General features: G+C 43.6%; 1 protein-coding gene across 1 annotated transcript in view; it reads left to right on the top strand.

Moving 5' to 3' along the window:
* kank3 (KN motif and ankyrin repeat domains 3) overlaps positions 1-15,383 on the top strand; it is a 16,861-nt gene extending 1,478 nt beyond the window's left edge. Inside the window, exons 2-11 of the mRNA XM_071917223.2 lie at positions 225-317; positions 863-2,740; positions 3,833-3,935; positions 4,247-4,471; positions 4,878-4,968; positions 5,601-5,820; positions 7,497-7,639; positions 10,066-10,266; positions 12,854-12,955; positions 14,888-15,383. Of these exons, the coding sequence (XP_071773324.2) occupies positions 281-317; positions 863-2,740; positions 3,833-3,935; positions 4,247-4,471; positions 4,878-4,968; positions 5,601-5,820; positions 7,497-7,639; positions 10,066-10,266; positions 12,854-12,955; positions 14,888-14,950 (3,063 nt within the window). The 5' untranslated portion in view covers positions 225-280 and the 3' untranslated portion in view covers positions 14,951-15,383. The remainder of the gene's footprint in view (positions 1-224; positions 318-862; positions 2,741-3,832; positions 3,936-4,246; positions 4,472-4,877; positions 4,969-5,600; positions 5,821-7,496; positions 7,640-10,065; positions 10,267-12,853; positions 12,956-14,887) is intronic.
* The last annotated feature ends 2,654 nt before the right edge of the window (positions 15,384-18,037 follow it).

Raw genomic sequence — 18,037 nt, 5'->3', positions numbered from 1 at the left:
AATCCATTTGGAGCATGTGATCCTGTACAAACTGATTGATAACACAAAATCCAAACCAATTAGGATACTTTTTGAAGGAGAGTAGGTAATTTAAGTCTTCGGTTGACAACATGGTAACACTTCAGCAGGCTGGATCCTCTGTATTTTAGAGATATTTAATGATAATTGATGTGTGTTTTGCAAATTAACTCTTGTCTCTGTGTATGTTTTCTTTCTTTCTTTAGCCAGGTGTTGAGTTGACTCTGTCAGGTTGCCTGCTGAAAGCTCCCAGTCCAGAAAGATGACTCAGTCGGTGCAAGTTAACCCGAAGCTGCCCGGTAAGAAACCGCAGGAAGATGCTATCGCTCTTATATTACCATCTCACCTGTCTGCTTCTCTGTCTGTGATGGTGTTAATGGTAATATTTACTGAGGTGAGGTTTGGGTGTTGCCGCATCAGACCTTAATTAGTTGTTGTAAATAAAATCGCAGATGGGTGGGGTTTACCGCATGGAGATAGTTCAGATAGTGTCAGGGAAGCTGTCAACCACAGGAAAGTAAAATTAACTTAACTACGTTTCTGTGATCGTCTTAACTTCCTGTCACTCACTGCATTATAAACCTCACACATCAGGAATCTAAGCCAGCTGTAATAAACTATGAAATGTATTTGAAAACATTACTTCAAGGTCATGCACTGACTATATAAGGTATTACCACCGATAAAGCAAATAAATGTAGTTATGTTTTCCTTTGGTTTATGTTGGTTTATATTTCAGCTTTATCTCTAGTGACTGCAGTATTATGGAATCTTTTTGACATTAGATTTGGGTTTTTCCACCTCTGGTACTGTTGATGTAGCCATGTTGTCCTTTGCCCTGCAGATCTGGGCGCTCCATTCCTCTACTCCAGTCCGGAGGAGGCTGACCAGCCGGGCTCCTACTCTGTCCAGACTCCCTACGGTTTCCAGCTGGACCTGGACTTCCTCAAGTATGTGGAGGAGATCGAGAGCGGGCACAACCTCCGCCGGGCGCCCGTCAGCTCCCGCCGATCCGGACGGGGTCTCAGAGTCTCCCAGAGGAGTCCAGGAGTGGGGGGGCGCGCCAGCGGCTGGACGTCCACAGAGTCTCTTGCGTCGCCGGCCAGCGAGGACGGCAGAGCTCCTCCTCCGCCGCCCCCGCGCAACCGCATCGGGTCGGCGCCCTGCGAGGGTCTCTCCCTTTCCCCTCTGACCGTCCTCAGTGTCCCTCCCCTGTCTGCCGGGGCCAAAGTGCCGCCGCCTCCGCCGCAGCGCAACCCCAGAGTAGAGCGGACTCTTCTGGAAACCAGCCGGCGGCTACAGCAGGAGCAGAGCCACCAGCACCAGAATGGCGCGCGTTTCCAGCTCGCAGATCCTCCCAAGCCGGGCTTTAAGGCCACTGTACCGTCCCTGGTCTCTCCGGCTAATGCAACGTCTGCCACGGTGGACGGGTCTCTGCTTTTACCCCTTCTGTCCACTACGCCGTCACAGGGTAGCTGGATTAAACCCAGTCCTCAAACTTCTGGGCGCAGCACTCCGGCTCCTGGCACCGCAGCGACTCCGATCCCACCCAGCCAGCTGCAGACAGTTAGAGAGCAGATGGCCACGGCTTTGAAGCAGCTGAAGGAGATGGAGGAGCGGGTGAAGGGTGTTCCAGCGCTCGAGAGAGAGGTGGCCAAGCTTCGTGCAGAGAAAGACATGCTCCTGCTGGCACTGCAGGAGAAGAAAGCATCTGAGGAGGTGACCCAACAACGGCAGCAGTGTACAGAGTCCTCCACCCAAACCACAGAGACCCTCCTAACCCCAACCGACCCCAATACCCAGAGTCGAGTAACTCCTCCAACCTCACCTGGTCGCAAAGGCCCTGGAAAATCTGGGGACCTGAAAAGGTTGACAGAGAAATTTGAGGGAAAAAGTGAGAAAGCTACAGAACCTTCAACAAAAGTTTTGGCCAAAGTTCCAGAGAAAGTTCCAGTTGTTGAGAAGAAGTCAGTAGCTGTTGGGGACGACCAGCCGATGGACTCTGTTGTTTTCTACTACAGCCAGGGCGTGAAAGATGCTTCTGAGGGCACCGAGGTCCACGTCTGTGAGACAGGCACCGGGACAGAAGCCCCGGCGGTTTGCGAGGAGGGAACACAGGCCGGGGTGGAGACAGAGGAGGCTTCCGTTTGGGTGATGGAGTCGCTGCTCGGGCTGACCAGCGAGGCACAGCGGGAGATAGACACCTTACAGGACACCATTAAATTCCAGCAGGAGTCCATCGCGGCTCTAGAGGGCCGGCTGAGCGTGGCAGACGAAGACCTGGGAACTCTCAAAGCCCAGGTGGAGGAGACGAAGTCCAAAGTCACGTTCGAGAAAGGGGTTCTCGCCAAACCGGACATGACGCACGCCCAGGTAGAGACATCGACTTCTGAGTTAAAGCACGTTGCGGTTTTGTGCTGTCCTGAGGTGGTCGATGCATGTGTAGGCGAGGACCTAACAGCCAGCCAGACTGAACAGGGCACCCAGACCGAGGCTGCGGAGAAACCAGCAGAGCCAGTTCCTGTTGCTGTGGTCAGCACTGGGTGCCAGTGGGAGAATTTGCTTGAGGAAGCGGCTGAAGAGCAGAAAGTTTCGGTGCCAAAAAAGAGACAATTGACCATCGCAGAGTACAAGGTCTCTCCTGATGAAGAGATGGTCAGTGCAGCAGAGAAGAAGGACGGAGAACAAGAAGAGGTGATGGCACCAAGCAACCCCAAGACAGGTGAGTACTATGGGCCTTCATTACAGGATGTCCCAAGCTTGGGGTCAGGACCTCATATGCGGTTCCTTGAATTTACAGTACAACAAATGTACAGGAATTTGTCTTGGTAACACTGATTACATTTATATGGACAGCAATAATCCGATATGTAAACGTAATTTTCTGATTACCTTAACCTGAATAAGCTCATAGTCGGAGTAAGTAGAATCACATTAAGACACGTGGAGGATTCTGATTTTAGTGTCTTATTGGAGGGCATTTTAGACTGTAGGACACAAGCGTTGATCCGACGGCTCGCTCTGCCTTCCAGAGGTTACGAACTTGTTTACAGAGGAAAAAGATGACTGACAGCAGAAAAATGAAGTCCCAACATTTTTGTGGTGAGATTGAAGCTGTCAGCATGCTCAGGATTTTGAGGGAAATGGATATCACAAAGTTTTCAATAAAGTCTCAAACTTTGTCCTGTTAATGGGACTTTGCTCCGCAGCATGTAAGGAGGAATATGAATGGAATAGTTCTATAAGCAACCCATGGAAACAGATTAATCAGAATATTGTCTTATTTAAAATAAGGCCAATAGTCGGATTATTGCAGTCTATGTAAACGTAGTCATTGATGCACAGACATATCGATATGTCAGTAGTAATTCAAGTACATGCTGGTGATAACAGGATCTCACATACAGACCAGAAGGACATTGTAAGGCAAATGATGATAGTAGACTTTACATATCATTACAAATATACATTCAGCAGGTATCCATTTGAAATATACATTCAGAGATTAAACACGTTCCCTGAGGAATGTGTGGGAAGGGTGGGAAGACAATTTCCATGTATTCAAAATTTTGAGGGTGAACAAATTTTCTGACCTCATTATTTTGAAAAAAAGTTTGACCTCTTGCACAAGGAACTAAAACTTTAGAACGACTGCTAAATTTACAGATTTATTTACAGAATTATGAAAGCGATGGCGTCGTCTTCCAGTTGATAATTGATAATATCATTATGTTTAGGGTGTGTGTGCCAAATACTCCCTGGTTTGCTTCGTTTAAATGATTGTTTGGTCCATCTGCATCCTTTATGGCAACAGGTTTGCTGAAATCAATCATGAAGAGGAAGGATGGGAGTAACTCGGGCGAGAATCGCTCCGCTGGCAAGAAGAGCCTGCAGTTTGTTGGCATTCTCAACGGAGGGTGAGCAGCACGAACTTCCACACATTTTTAGCGCAGTATAAACAAAATGAAAGGCGGCGGGTGGCTTAGTGCTTGGAAAGTTCTGTAACTAAAAGGTCACACGTTTGATCCCTGCAGCAGACAATGTGTCCCATCAACAGCCATTGTGTCTTTGATCAAGACACTGAACCCCTCCTTGCTCGATTGACCGATTTTAAAATAGCTTTAGATAAGAGAGCCACCTAAATGCCTAAAAAAAGTCTAGATGTTATCTGTGCAAGTTAAGAAAACTCTGCTCTATATTCCACCGAAAATCAATGTCCCCCCCCCAGGTATGAATCCACATCCAGTGAAGAAGAAGAGGAAGAGGAGGAGGAAGAGGAGGAGGAGGGGAGTTCTTCGGGAGAAGGCGAATGCTCGGACAGCACCGAGGAGGACGAGGCGGCTCTGGAGGAAGAAACGTCTGACGAGGAGAGAAACGTCAACCTGGACGAGAGTGACACCGACGAGGAAACCCTGAGAGCGAGGAGTGATGCGTCTGATGCTGTCAAAGAGAAGTAAGTTACTATCAGGGCTGCAGTTTTACTGGAAAACATCAAAATAGCAAGATTTGACTGCTGCAATTTTGTAATCGCAAGAGCCTGCAGTATTTTCATGGAGGGGAAGAATGTATGGTGCTGTGAATGTGAATGCATGGCCTACAAATCAAGTTGCATGTCAGAGAGCTTTCAGTTTATTCAAGCTATGGAAATAGTTTACATTAGCACCCTGTCCCCCCAATGCACACACATACAATTGTATGTGTAGAAGAGAAAAGGAAAATATGTACAAAAAGCTGTGTCCAAATGTTTTGCAATTTGTATCACAATTGCAGTATTAAGCAAATTATCTTATGTCTTGTGAGGCACATGAAACAAAAATGATCAGCCTCACATGTTATATGTAAATCTGTCTTTGTCACAGGTTTGAGCTGAGCACGAAAATGCGCGAAGCGTGTCTCATCCTGAAGAACCACCTGAACGACGACGTCAAAACACTGAAGAGTAAGGAAGTGGTGAGTCCCGCTTTCTTATCTACCTATCTCTGGAATAATGTTAAATAAAGCGCAGCAATGTTTATTCATGACTGACTTGATGAAAGCTGTGGGACTGGTATTTGAATTGAAGGTTTAATTGATCCTGTTGGGTTTTTTTTGGCAGCAGCAAACATTAAAAACACAGTAGACACAATAACAGTTCCATGTAACAATAACAGATCAGTCTAGACCGAGCAAAGGCTGAGGAACTGAATCACTGTGGTGTCTAACTGCAGATGGTGTAAAAAGGATTTCCTATAACATTCAGTGGAACACCTTGGCAGGACGAGGCCAGGACTTAAAAACACTGTGGCTGTCCCTGAATGCACTGTAGAGTCATGTGTTGTGCAGAGCTGTTTGTAACTTTAACTAAATAATGAGCAGATCCGGATGAGAAACTACCACCAGCCAAATACTGAAATTCACTCAAATTGTTTGTCTGTGTCTGCTAAGTTACTTTATGGAGGGCCTATTGTATTCTAAAAATCTAGTTGGCATAAGACAGTTAAGTGAGTGGTGAATTTTGGGATTTGCCAGCCATTGTAGTCGGTTGACAAAGATTCAGTTTTACTCCCTGATTTAAGATTCATGGTCCCCACCCCCACCCTCAGCTCTCCAGCACCCACACCGTCCAGTTGGAGTGGTTCCGCATCTCCAGCGCCAAGATGGCCCAGCCGCCGCGGGTCTCCGACTACCTGATGGCGTTCACCGAGGTGTCGGCGACGCTGCTGCAGCACATAGTCAACATGACCGACGGCAACGGCAACACGGCTCTGCACTACAGCGTCTCCCACTCCAACTTCAGTGTGGTCGGGCTGCTGCTGGACACAGGTCAGTGCAAGGAGAAGTTAGAGAAGGAAAGGACGATACGACACTACGCTGTGTGTTAGCATTCACATTGGGCTGCAGGATCAAAGTCGAGATGAAATGAAAAATGCCTTTTTAACCCTTTTAGATCACATCCCCGGTCATATTGTGCACCTATTTAACAATATATGCCAAAAAAAAATAGAAAAAATCAATTTCTTTGTATTCTTATATCAAAATTCAATCATGTTTTCTTCCTGTAAAACAAAATATGCCGTGTGCTTACGTAAGCATGACTCAACCAATTTCAACCAATAATATCATGACATCCACCCATCAATCAATCTTCAACTTTTAGCGCACAGAGCTAAGATTCATTAGTTAGCTAGCTAGCAACAGCACGGTACTTCGGTGTGTCTTCGGGTGTTATGACACGCCCACTTTTCAACGTCAACATCAAATCAAATTCCTCCCAACGTTACGTCCCGCCTGTCTTTCCTGTTTCACTCGGAAATACGTCACGATACGGAAGTTAGATACTCTCGAAATGCCGTTTCATCTCGACTTTAAGGCTGTTATTGTGCTACATATTGTGATCGATTCCTATCAGTGGAAACAAGCTTATTACTGGAGTTTTAGTTATACAAATATTTCAGAAGAAGGCAGAAATAATCTCATTGGTTGAAGTCCAGTGAAAAAGACAAGAGAGGAGGAAGCTAATGCTATGAGGCCTAGCGCTCTGCTACTAACTGAAAAAATACAATCTATCCATACTGAGTTATCTAGGTTAGCTAGTTAGCTAGCTGACCTTCCAAGTTCAAACTAGCCATACTAGCCTATAGCTATCTAGGTAAGCTAGTTAGCTAGCTGCTGACCTTCAACATCATGAATGCCATGAATGAAAAAATAAGTCACTGCATTTATATTTTTTATTTGTATTTTGATCAGAGTTCCTTCTTTGCCATTCAAGTTTGCCAACTTGCGCTCTGCAAAACTGGTTCTTTGGCTCCGCCCACTGAGGTTTAACTCAACCAATAAGAATATTTCTGCCCCTAGAGAAGATCTCAGAAGCTGAGAATTGTTTGTATAACTAAAACTCCAATATGCAACAATTATTCATCTAAGTGATTTGAAAACAACATTTTATTACACTTTTTTTCATTTTCATCTATAGTTGACATTCAAATTGAAATTACATGTTTGAAAACTGTGATATACCCATATCCTACGATTACTACATGGGAGCCGTAATGAAAAGCTCTGGGTGCAGTCAGTCAGTCTTCAGCTTTGCCTTTCCAGTTCAAATGGATGATGGAGTTATTGGTAATTTCTTATGTGGCTCACTAGCTGCCGTTTCATTGATTTTTGAAGCGTATCATTTGATGGCTGAAATCCTCCGATGTTAGCAGTAAACATTTCTGTGGGCTTCTTGTTTATAGAGTCCTTGGTCAGAGGAGCCAGCTTGCAGCCAACCTAATTTCTAATAATTGTTATCTACCAGTTGTTATCTTAAATCAATATTGTCTTTGAGCAATCCGCTTGACGCTATGTGGGAGTACACTTAGTTTTATTTTTGTGTGTGTATATATGTATGCATTTGTGTGTGTGTGTGTGTGGATATAACTGCTGGTGTATATACTGTATGTGTGCACTTACAGTATATGCTTAAATGCTAAATTAGGAGCATGTATTCCCTGCAGGCGTGTGCTGTGTGGATAAGCAGAACAAGGCGGGATACACGGCCATCATGCTGGCTGCTCTCTCTGCTGTGAAGGAGGAGGACGACATGGCTGTGGTCAAGAAGCTCTTCAGTCAGGGCAACGTCAACGCCAAGGCCAGCCAGGTGAGGCGCAGCTCACAGCGCTCTACTACTGTACATAACACTCATGTGCATTGTTTGCTCCTAATGTGCAGAAGTCAGTTTTTGTTTCCTACTTCCATGTTCTCACAGTCATCCTGCTGCAGCTTGTTCCTGTCCTCCCTTTCCAAAAAAACAGTCACATGTGAATTCAAATTTCAATTTATAGGTGAAGTAGTTTTTTTGTTTTTTTTACGTTTTCACCTGACATGCAAAGAGACAATTCACAGGTGAAAATGCCATTTTCATGTTCACATATGAAAACCAGCATGAGTCCAAAAACACACGTGCTTTGAATTCACATGTGGGTTTTCACATGTGACTTTTTTGTGAGCCTCTAGTCAGCTCCACCAGTCAGAAGAGTCAATCTTCACTTGGCTGGTCCTTGTCCAAGCAGTGTGAATTAAGTGTGATTTAAAGATACTCGATTATGAACTTGAGCCCATGAAACATAAAACCAAAAAGCAGGATCAAATCTACATTATTTGAGCCGAACTGAGGAGATTCAGTCGCCGATTTGCTCTTTTACCAGCATTAGATCTTTATAGTGTGTTTTGGGTTGAGCATTCCTCCACTCCGTTCAAACTTGGCATCGAAGACCTGCCCCCGCCCCCCCCACCCCCCCCACCCCCTGGTTTACAGAGTGTGTGTGTGTGTGTGTGTGTGTGTGTGTTAAGAAATATTTTATTTCCCCAAAGAGTTTTGAATGTCACATACTGGTAAAGAGTTCAAAGTTCAGTGAGTTCAAAACGGTTCTGATGTTGGACTTTGTAGACGTCACGAGGAGAGAATGAATATCCACTTTATCCTTACAGCTGTTTTTTAGAGGAGGTAAAGAAAAAAAGAGTTGGAGGCATAATGTCCCTCCTTGTTCACTGCATATTTCAAGTGTGAGGAAAGGTTACTTCTGAAGTAATGAAGCACTAAATTCAAAGGCAGAGACCAGAGGAATGACTGGTTGAGTTGGACAGTTGTCCATGTCTCTGAGGCCCTGTGTGGCCCTGCGTGACACTCAGGGCATCTGAGGGAATCTCATGACTTCTGAGTGTTTTTGTCTCTTTGGTTTGTCTAATCAAGTTGTGTGTGTGTTTGGACACGGCGCCTGACAGGCTCCTGCACTGCCAGGTCATAGGACTCTGCATTTATAGCATCACTGGCTATAAATCCAATTACCGGTCCTTGTTATTGTTGCTGTGGGGGAAAATACACAAGGCGCACAATGCAGCTTTAGAGTCAGGAATTTAACTCGTACCAATGCTGTGTTGTAAGTTTGGCTTTTGGAGTGAAGTTATGTGCCAAGTGAAGATTGCAAACATACAGACTTTGTTACATGGCATAAAAAAGACATTTGCTTCAACCGGTGACAAATCTGATGCCATGAAATTGCATTAGAGGTAAGAGCACCATGTTCAAGTTGATTTATTTCTATAGCCCTTCATCACACAGCCTGTCTCAGAAAGAGCCTAACTAGATCTAACTGATCAGCCATAGAACAGAATTATGTAACACAAACCCAAGGAAGCAAAACAAAGTTTTAGCAAGACATAGCGAGCCAACCTATCCTACATAGCCTAGCCTACCCAGCACCACCAGCCTTAGACCCTCGAAGCATACAAGGAAAAACTCCTTATTAGTAAAAAAAAAAAAATGGAAGAAACCTTGGATGGGCCGAGACAGAGGGATCCCCCACCGGGACAGCTGAGGGTGCAATAGGTCCCGGGACAAACAGTAACATGGACAGTGACATAAGAAACAAGTTATGATAATACTCTCTAGAGAATTAATCTTTCACTACTATAAGTTTGGTTATATGCGTCATCTTCTACCGATGCTTAGCTGCTCTCAGAGCTGTTCTCTTAATTTTCATGCTTTATTATACATTGGACAAATTGGGAAAATCTGGGTGGAGTAAATCAATGACTACTGCTCTCCTATTGCATACGAACTACCACTGAAATGCCCTTTAGCCCAAAACCATGTGTGCTTAGCAAACTTTCTCTGGATAAATGCAAGTAAAAAAGGCTACACCTTATCTAGTTAATCTTTAGTTAAAGCAAACACTTTCCTTATTTACATTATTTGAAATAGTGGAACAGGATTATATCAGCAGGTCAGTATATGTTGTTACCTCTGCTAACAAAGTGGAAGGAGGTTGGTGTCACCTGTCTGTCTGTGTCTGTGTGTTATAAGATATGTCAAATGTAACAAATGGGTTTGGCCCTGTCCCAAGGATCAGATTATTCGATTTTAGTGGTGATCCGGACCAAATAATTGGATTGATGATGAACAATTGATGATTTTAGAGTCAATGTTCTCATCATTTAATGCGTAAGCTGACCAACGGGACAACCTCAGAAAAACTGTGTATTCCTTTGAGGACAAATGACATTTACGTTTCTGTCCGTCTCCAGGCGGGCCAGACGGCGCTGATGCTAGCCGTCAGCCACGGGCGGCAGGAGATGGTGCGGGCGCTGCTGGACTGCGGCGCTGACGTCAACGTGCAGGACGACGAGGGATCCACGGCGCTGATGTGCGCCAGCGAACACGGCCGAGCTGAGATCGTCTCGCTGCTCCTGGAACAGCCGGGATGCGACATATCCATCGTGGACAACGTACGGCATTTACATTTTACGCATTTAGTCAGAAAATGAGGTGCAACTCTGTAGCTTATTTTGTGACAGTGTAAGAGTTTCTCTTAGAAGGGCTCTAGGTTTCCCCCCCCGCAAACTGACTTTGTGAACTTATCTCCTCTATTTTAAAGGCACAGTGATGATTTTAGATGAGGTCTGAAGGTTAGTTCCCTGGATGAAACGTAGTGTCAGATTCAGCCCAAAGACTAAAGACCATTCTGAAGAGAAGCAGCAGTTTAGTGATTTGTGGTGTAGGATTAGGGCTTTAATGGACAGTTCCCACGAATGTGAGTTCTTTGTCTGTCACTGGTGAACCTGGCTAACCCTCACCATCAACAAGTCACCTGAAGCTCATTCATTTCTCATAGAGCTGAGCGACCGGGGAAACTTTGCCTCGATGTGTCAACAAGTTTGTCGGTTGAGAAAAGTTGGCCACGGCTGAACTTTCAGATTTCCACGCTTCCTTGTTCCCCTACTGATGTGATTTAGCTTTATGAACAATAGTTCTGTCTGCCAAGTGCAAACTGGAGAAGTTGATTCCTGCCATTCAAAGCTTCCCAGTTCTCGACAACATCTATTTGAAAGACGACAGGAATAAACATCTGGACCAGACCAAACTGCACGGAACACAATGGAGAAACACTGAGTACTAAGCCAGTACAGTACAGTAGAGTACAGTACAGTACAGTACAGTACAGTAGAGTACAGTAGAGTACAGTAGAGTACAGTACGGGACACTTGTGCCACGAAAGAAGTATCCCTGTGTAGCTCCAGAGCCTCCTGTCAGACCTCTGAACTCCGAAAACATCTGAGTGTTTCTAGTCTGGGATTCAGCTTAATCTGCATTCAGGAAGCGGCTCCTCGGGGGGAAATTGGTCTGCACCGCTTCCTCTCCTTGTCACCTCTTCCTCTCCTTCTCTGCTTCTTTCTTTTTTTTCCCCAAAGAGTTAGCAAGACAGACCAGATTACTTTCATCTGTCCTCTCTTCAAATCGGTGGCGTTTACAGGAAACACAATCACAGGCCCCCGAGGGACGAATTAAACAGCCACAGTCCTCCGTTCAGTTCAGACACGATGCCCTGCAGGCCAATGCACTGAGACTGTTACTGTGCATAATTCACTGGATGACACAAACAGGAGTCAAAACATTATTTATCCGTTTTGGGAAAAAAAGTAATTGTTTGCAGTCCAACAGTCAATATCTTTTAACTCTAGAGGATCCAGACTGTACAAACATTATCATTCTCTTGACTAAAGACTTCGGTTAGCTACTATCTTTTCAAAGTACCATAGTTTGTTTTGATTTTGTGCTATCATTTTGGAGTAGGTGTCACTTTCTTCCAGTCGTGTCAGTCTCACTTCATAACGAAACTCTTCAGCTCTTTTCTCGTCGCTGCTTCTGATATTTCCTCCTCCTCCTCCTCTCTTGTTGATCTGCACAGCAGTGTGTGTCTTAAAGTGATTTTACAGCGGACCGGTCTGGATGCGAGAGGAACGGCCCGGCAGACGGATATCTGAGTGTTCACATCTGTGCCAGAATGAGTTGGCCATACAGGCAGCGCATGGGGTTGGGTTTCAGCACGACACAGCTGGACCAGGAGGCGGGGGGGGGGGGGGAGTGGGAAAGGATTTGGAAAAGCCCCCAACTCCCCGTCCGACAAAAAAAAAAAGAATAAAACACCGTGACAAACTGCAAATTCACCAGGATTGTGAGGCATTGAGTGAAGTTATACAGGGAAGTGTAGTGCGAATGTTGAACCTTATTTAGTTAGGTTTGCATTTACATTTTGTGCATTAAATGGCTCTCTGATCCAGAGCAACTTAACTTAGTTCCTGGCTTGTCAACATTACAAGCAAGTACTAATAAGGAGTTCAAAGGTCAAAGCCACAGAGTGTTTCTCAATCTGTGTTCTTGTCCTCCATGACACATTTGATATAATATCTAGAAGGCACAAACAAACAAAAGAAGACAGAGGATGAAGGATGCATAAAGACCCCAGTAGTTTACTTGCCAATCGAGGATTCACATCAGATGGTTTCTTTCCGATGAGAACGAACGAGACGCAACAGGATTCATTACAAGAACGACGCATCACATCCACAACGGCAGCACAGTCTATAGTGCAGAGCCGGATGAAATGCATGGGAAAACGAACAGCTGTGCGTCTTCACTGATCGCGTGACGTCAAGCGCACAGTCCGTCTCAAACTGTAAAGATGCTTCTGTGCTCTCGCATTCTCGAGAAGTTCGTTCTCCCCGAGACGACTCGGGAACATCGTTCTCCACGAGGACACGAGTATCGACTCGGCGTTGTTGGATTTGATAAACACCTACAGCGTCCTGACAACAGATGTGAGGATTGGTTAGCATCCTGATGTGCCTTGTACTGTACAGAAAGCTCTGATCATAGGCCTTGTCAAAATGAATAGCCTTGAGCAGCCAGAAGTCTTCTCCTTCATGTCTTACTTATGGGTCTATAAACCTACTTTCCTCTCTCTCTCTCTCTCTCTCTCCCCCCCCCCCCCCCCCTTATCTGTTCCTCTGTCTGTCTTCCTCCCTCCGTCTGTAGGATGGCAGCAACGCTCTGTCCATCGCCCTGGAGGCGTCTCACAACGACACAGCTGTGCTGCTCTACGCCCACATGAACTACGCCAAGACCCAGGCTGCTGTGGTGAGTCAACCCCCCCCCACCCCCCCCCACCCCCATCCCACAACCCCCCACCCCTGTCACAGGTCACCCTGGGGCTGACAGCGTACAATGTAACATGGAAGATATATTTCTACTATACAGATTTATTATCATGTCTGTATTCTTTGTGATAAATGCCTTTTCCTTGTGAAATGAACACTTGCAAACCTTCTTCCAGTTCTTAAAGCTGCACTAGAGAACTTCCCACATCGGGCGCTTCAAACGGCAGCAATAGTAACAGTTTGAAAAATTGGAACTTCAATAACCAAAAAATCCTGTAAGGTGACATCAGTAAACTGTTTTTCAACCTGGCCGGTCTGTGATGGTTTATACCAAAGGAAACCAAAGAGACGAGAGAGGAAAAGATCTAACGTTGGTGAGTCCAGCTTTCTCTGCCGCTGCTCAGGAGACAGTTTGGATTTCACTCTTAAATTTGGATTTGTCACTTCCTGTTGGCAGAGAAGCGTCCATACCCGACACCAGAATATCACTTTGGCAAACAGGGTGAATCTGCGGCGTCTCACCGGGGATGGGACGCTCTTCTCTGTTGCAGCCACACTTTGAGATTTAGGCTGATAAGACGGCTGGAATTTGGCATGAAAATCTTGCTTAGTGCAGCTTTAATCAAGAGAAGAGAGAAAAGAGAGAGTAAACATTATGTTTTGGTGTCAAAGTTCACAGTTTGGCGTGTTCAGGCCTGCAGCAGGGGGTCGTGACTCGTGAGCAGGCATCGGTTCACTTTTGTGGGTCACAAGCTGAAAAGTTTTAGAGCCACCGGCCTCGACTCTGCTGTGGAAACAGCAGCTGCTTTTATCACAACACCGGCCAGCCAGGCTGAACCAGCGCAGGTCACACTCAAAACATATCTGCACGGTGAGCAATGTCTCCGTCTATTTGAGGTGGTGAGATTAGTTCCACGGCAGCGGGCCAATGTTTAGTTTGGGTGTGGTGTGAGCCGCGCTGACGAGAGGCGCACTGCTGCCCCCTGCAGGCTGGAGGAAGCTGCTGCAGACTGGAGAAGAAGAAGGCATAAGACATAATGTTTTATTAACATTACAATAATCAAATATTACACATTATATGTAAATATTAAATGTACATTTTTATATTATGCAAAATTAATATCAAATTACAATATAAATAATTATTCTTATCTAATTACAATATACATAATCAAGAGAGATAAAAGACAGACAAAAGACATATAAATAAAATGGATCAGACAAAAATAAGGTAAAATAAATAGACCCAGCCATAGGAATAAAACAAATGGAACAAATAAATGAAAATGAATAAAGACCAAAGGTTATAAAAAGGCCCTTTAAGAAGTGATGATGAAGTGATGATACTGACTGCCGTTCCAAACCTCAGAGCCCTGACGGCAGAAGCTCGGTCACCTTTAGTCTTTAACCCGGAAACAGGAAGCTGCCTGAGGATCCCGGGCTGTGCTGACTCATAAGAAATCAAAATAAAAACTCAAAACCCTTCAAACAACTGAACAAAACATGTTCTTTTGCAGAATAATAACCTAAGTAGAGGAACAAAACTTCTGCACACTCCATGCAAGTTTCTAGTTGACAGATTTGAAAACTTGCTGAAATAAAGAAACTTGCATGGACCTACGTGTGCAGAAGTTTTGCTCCTCTACTTTGATTTATTTTGGCCTCTAGCACCTTAGCAAAGACAGTAGTTGAGTGTGCGGTGATCTCTCTGCAGAATAATAACCTAAAAGTCAACGTTGGTGGAATTTAGGGCTGCAACTAACGTTTATTTTCATTGTCGATTAATCCGTCGATTATTTTCTTGATTAATCGATTAGTTGTTTGGTGATAGTTGACAACTAATCGATTAATCGTTGCGGTTCTAGTGAAATTCTCCTTTAATGGACTGTATCCTTGACATTGTGTGTTCCAGGGAAGCCCCAAGCCCCACCCAAGGAGCCCGACCAGCACCCACAAGACCTGGCCTGCAGAGTGACTCCCGTCCGCTCATGGAGACAAACAGACAAATATAACTGGATCTGAGCGTTGAAAAAGCTCCACTGGAATTTACATTGTCTACTTAAATATATATGTATTTATATCTCGCCATATGTCCTACATTTATATGTATTGTTAATATAAGAACATTATTTTTCCATAAATGCCTTGAACGGTTATCATGTACCTGACTAATTTGCGTTCCTAACATTTCTCAATGAGGTCTACAGCGTCTATTTTTCTAGGAGACAGGAAATGAGACCTTACATTTATTATTTGCACTCCAGTAATATATTTTAGTCTTAGTCTTTCCTCTTCCCTGCCCTGATTAACCGCCTTGTTAGTCTCTACACCACGACAGTTCAAGTCTGCACTAACCGTCTATGCATTGTATATTCATGTATCTATTTTCATGTCCGAAATAAACTTGTATTTACGTAAGAGGTGACGGAAATGCATGTGTTGTTTTCAAGCATCACGATCAGTTTCCCACTAATTGATCGTCAGCTGTAGTTTATTTCATGGGGTTAGTTTGACAGTTTTTCCTGCATGTGTGAAAATATGAATTCACAGTTGAAAAGTATTTTTTATCCACTTCTTCACATTTTCACCTGCCATTACATACGACACAATTCACATTTGAAAACGTATTTTCACATGCAGAGACAATAGGAAATGGGATCATGTTCACATATGAAAACCAACACACGTCCAAAAAGCAAGTGCTTATTCACATGTGGGTTTGCACATGTGAATTTTTTGTAAGGGGTGTCAGAAATGTCCCATGCAGTTATTCCTGTAAGGCCGGCGACTTCCAAGCCTTTCTGCTCCTTAACCAACGCAAGAGAAAACTCAACTGTAATTCACAAAAATGTTTCTTCTAATTCGTAGAAAGGGAAGCAAAGCTGGAAACAAATTACCCAAGAGACTACAGCAAGTGAATTGAAGGAAACATCCATGTTGACTCATATGTTAGCTAATGTTAGCTTTTGGCTACTTCATGTTGTTAGCATTATATTTATCTCCAAGTCAGTTAGGTTGAACTGTGTAAGTTGTAGCTGACAACAGTAGCAGTTTATTTTAACCAGCTAATGTAGCGTTAGCTAGCAGACACAGCTAGCATAAACAATGATCGTTTGATCGTCAAAGAAACACTAAGGATATGAATGTTAGCATATTGCAACCCTAACCCTAACCCTAACAGGCTGTTAATCCTGATAATTATACTGAACAAAAATATAAACGCAACACTTTTGTTTTTGCTCCCATTTTTCATGAGTTGAAATAAAAGATCTAAGACTTTTTCTATGCACACAAAAGGCTTATTTCTCTCACATTTTGTTGCACATTTTAGAGCGGCGTTTTATTGTGACCGGCCCAAGGCACACCTGTGCAATAATCATGCTGTTTAATCAGCATCTTGATATGCCACACCTGTCAGGTGGATGGATTATCTTGGCGAAGGAGAAGTGCTCACTAACACGGATTTAAACAAATTTGTGAACAAAATTTGAGAGAAATAAGCCTTTTGTGTGCATAGAAGAAGTCTTAAATCTTTTATTTCAACTCATGAAAAATGGGAGCAAAAACAAAAGTGTTGCGTTTATATTTTTGTTCAGTGTAGTAGAAATTCGACCAAGTTGGTTTGAAGATAAATATAATATTAACAACATGAAAAAAGCTGACTGCTAACATTAACTCACATTAGGTGAACTGTGTGTGAGCAGGTCAACATCATGGAGCCGTTCAATCCTGTTATCTTTCATTTAGACCTTGTTGGGTAATTTGGTCTCCAGCACTATTTTTCTCAGCAATATTTAAGGATAATTTTGGTGTATATTTAATTTGTTTTACCAAAGACCGGTACAGTTTGCCTCTGTTTCCATCTTCAGTGTCTTCTGGATAGGATTTCCTGTGAATAAAGTGAACAGCAGTTTGTCCTCTCAGACCTCTCAGCCTGCCATTGCGGTTTCTGACCTTTAAGCAGAGTCAGCCTATTTTTTTTGGCGCCTGTTTTTTTCCCAGCAGTGGCAATTTTTGTAAAGTCAAGTCGATCAAGTTTATTTATATCGCTCTTCATCACAAAGCCGGTCTCCAAGGACTTAAGGAGAACGAGACACATAGGGACAGACATGACCACCAAACAGACGTAGATTAGTTCTACCTAATCAAAAATGAATCAAAAAACAAATTATGCAACAAAATAAAACACAAGGAAACAACACAAAGCACAAGACACAAAACAGCATGTTGAAAAGGCAGAACAGGCCGACCTAATAGCAGAGGAGGGACTCGAGTCTCAGTTTTAATTGCTTGAGACTTGACTTGATGCATGAAGAGAAGACTTGAGACTTGACTTGACTTGGGTTCTGGTGACTTGGGACTTGACTCTGACTTGTACTTTGATGACTTGAAAAGGTTTCTAAAGTCTTGACTTGAGATCTTGAGTTTGTGTAAATGACTTAGATTGAAAGTGATGAGATTTGTTCCAGTGGACGACTGAATTTAAATTCTGTTTTCTGAATTTGTATGGAATGATTGAATTTATTGAAGTTGAAACTGATTATAGAAATCAAACTCATGATGCTCTTACCAAGTTTTTATCCTATTAAAACCATATTGCATTGAAAAGTCCTAGATATTTAGTTTCCTTTAAGATATTAAATTGATACTGGACTCAACATGGTGTTCTACATTTAGACTTGAGACTTATTGACATTAATGACATCGTCTTGACTCGGACTTGACTTTAGACTTCTGCCTCAAGACTTGAGACTGACTTGGGACTCGAGCGAAGTTGACTTGGTCACACCTCTGCCTAATAGGGATGAGACGTTCTGTTTATCTCACGATACGATTCAATATGCAATATGGGGTTCAGGATTCAACACAACCACGATATGATGTAATAAATAAAAGATCAACAACAGTCTGACTGTGCAGAATTATATTTTTCTGAGCCACAAATCTTTCTAGCGATGGCATTGGCTTGCTAGAATGTAAACTAATTTAAAAATGTCATTACAAAGTGCAAATAATATAATTTGGATGGAGAGCTTGTGAAACTGTGATGGTCAAGCGTCTC

Source organism: Centroberyx gerrardi, chromosome 9, assembly GCF_048128805.1.
Source record: "Centroberyx gerrardi isolate f3 chromosome 9, fCenGer3.hap1.cur.20231027, whole genome shotgun sequence".
Lineage (NCBI taxonomy): Eukaryota > Metazoa > Chordata > Actinopteri > Beryciformes > Berycidae > Centroberyx > Centroberyx gerrardi.
The sequence above is the reverse complement of the archived record's forward strand: the minus strand, read 5'-3'. Positions and strand labels throughout refer to the sequence as shown.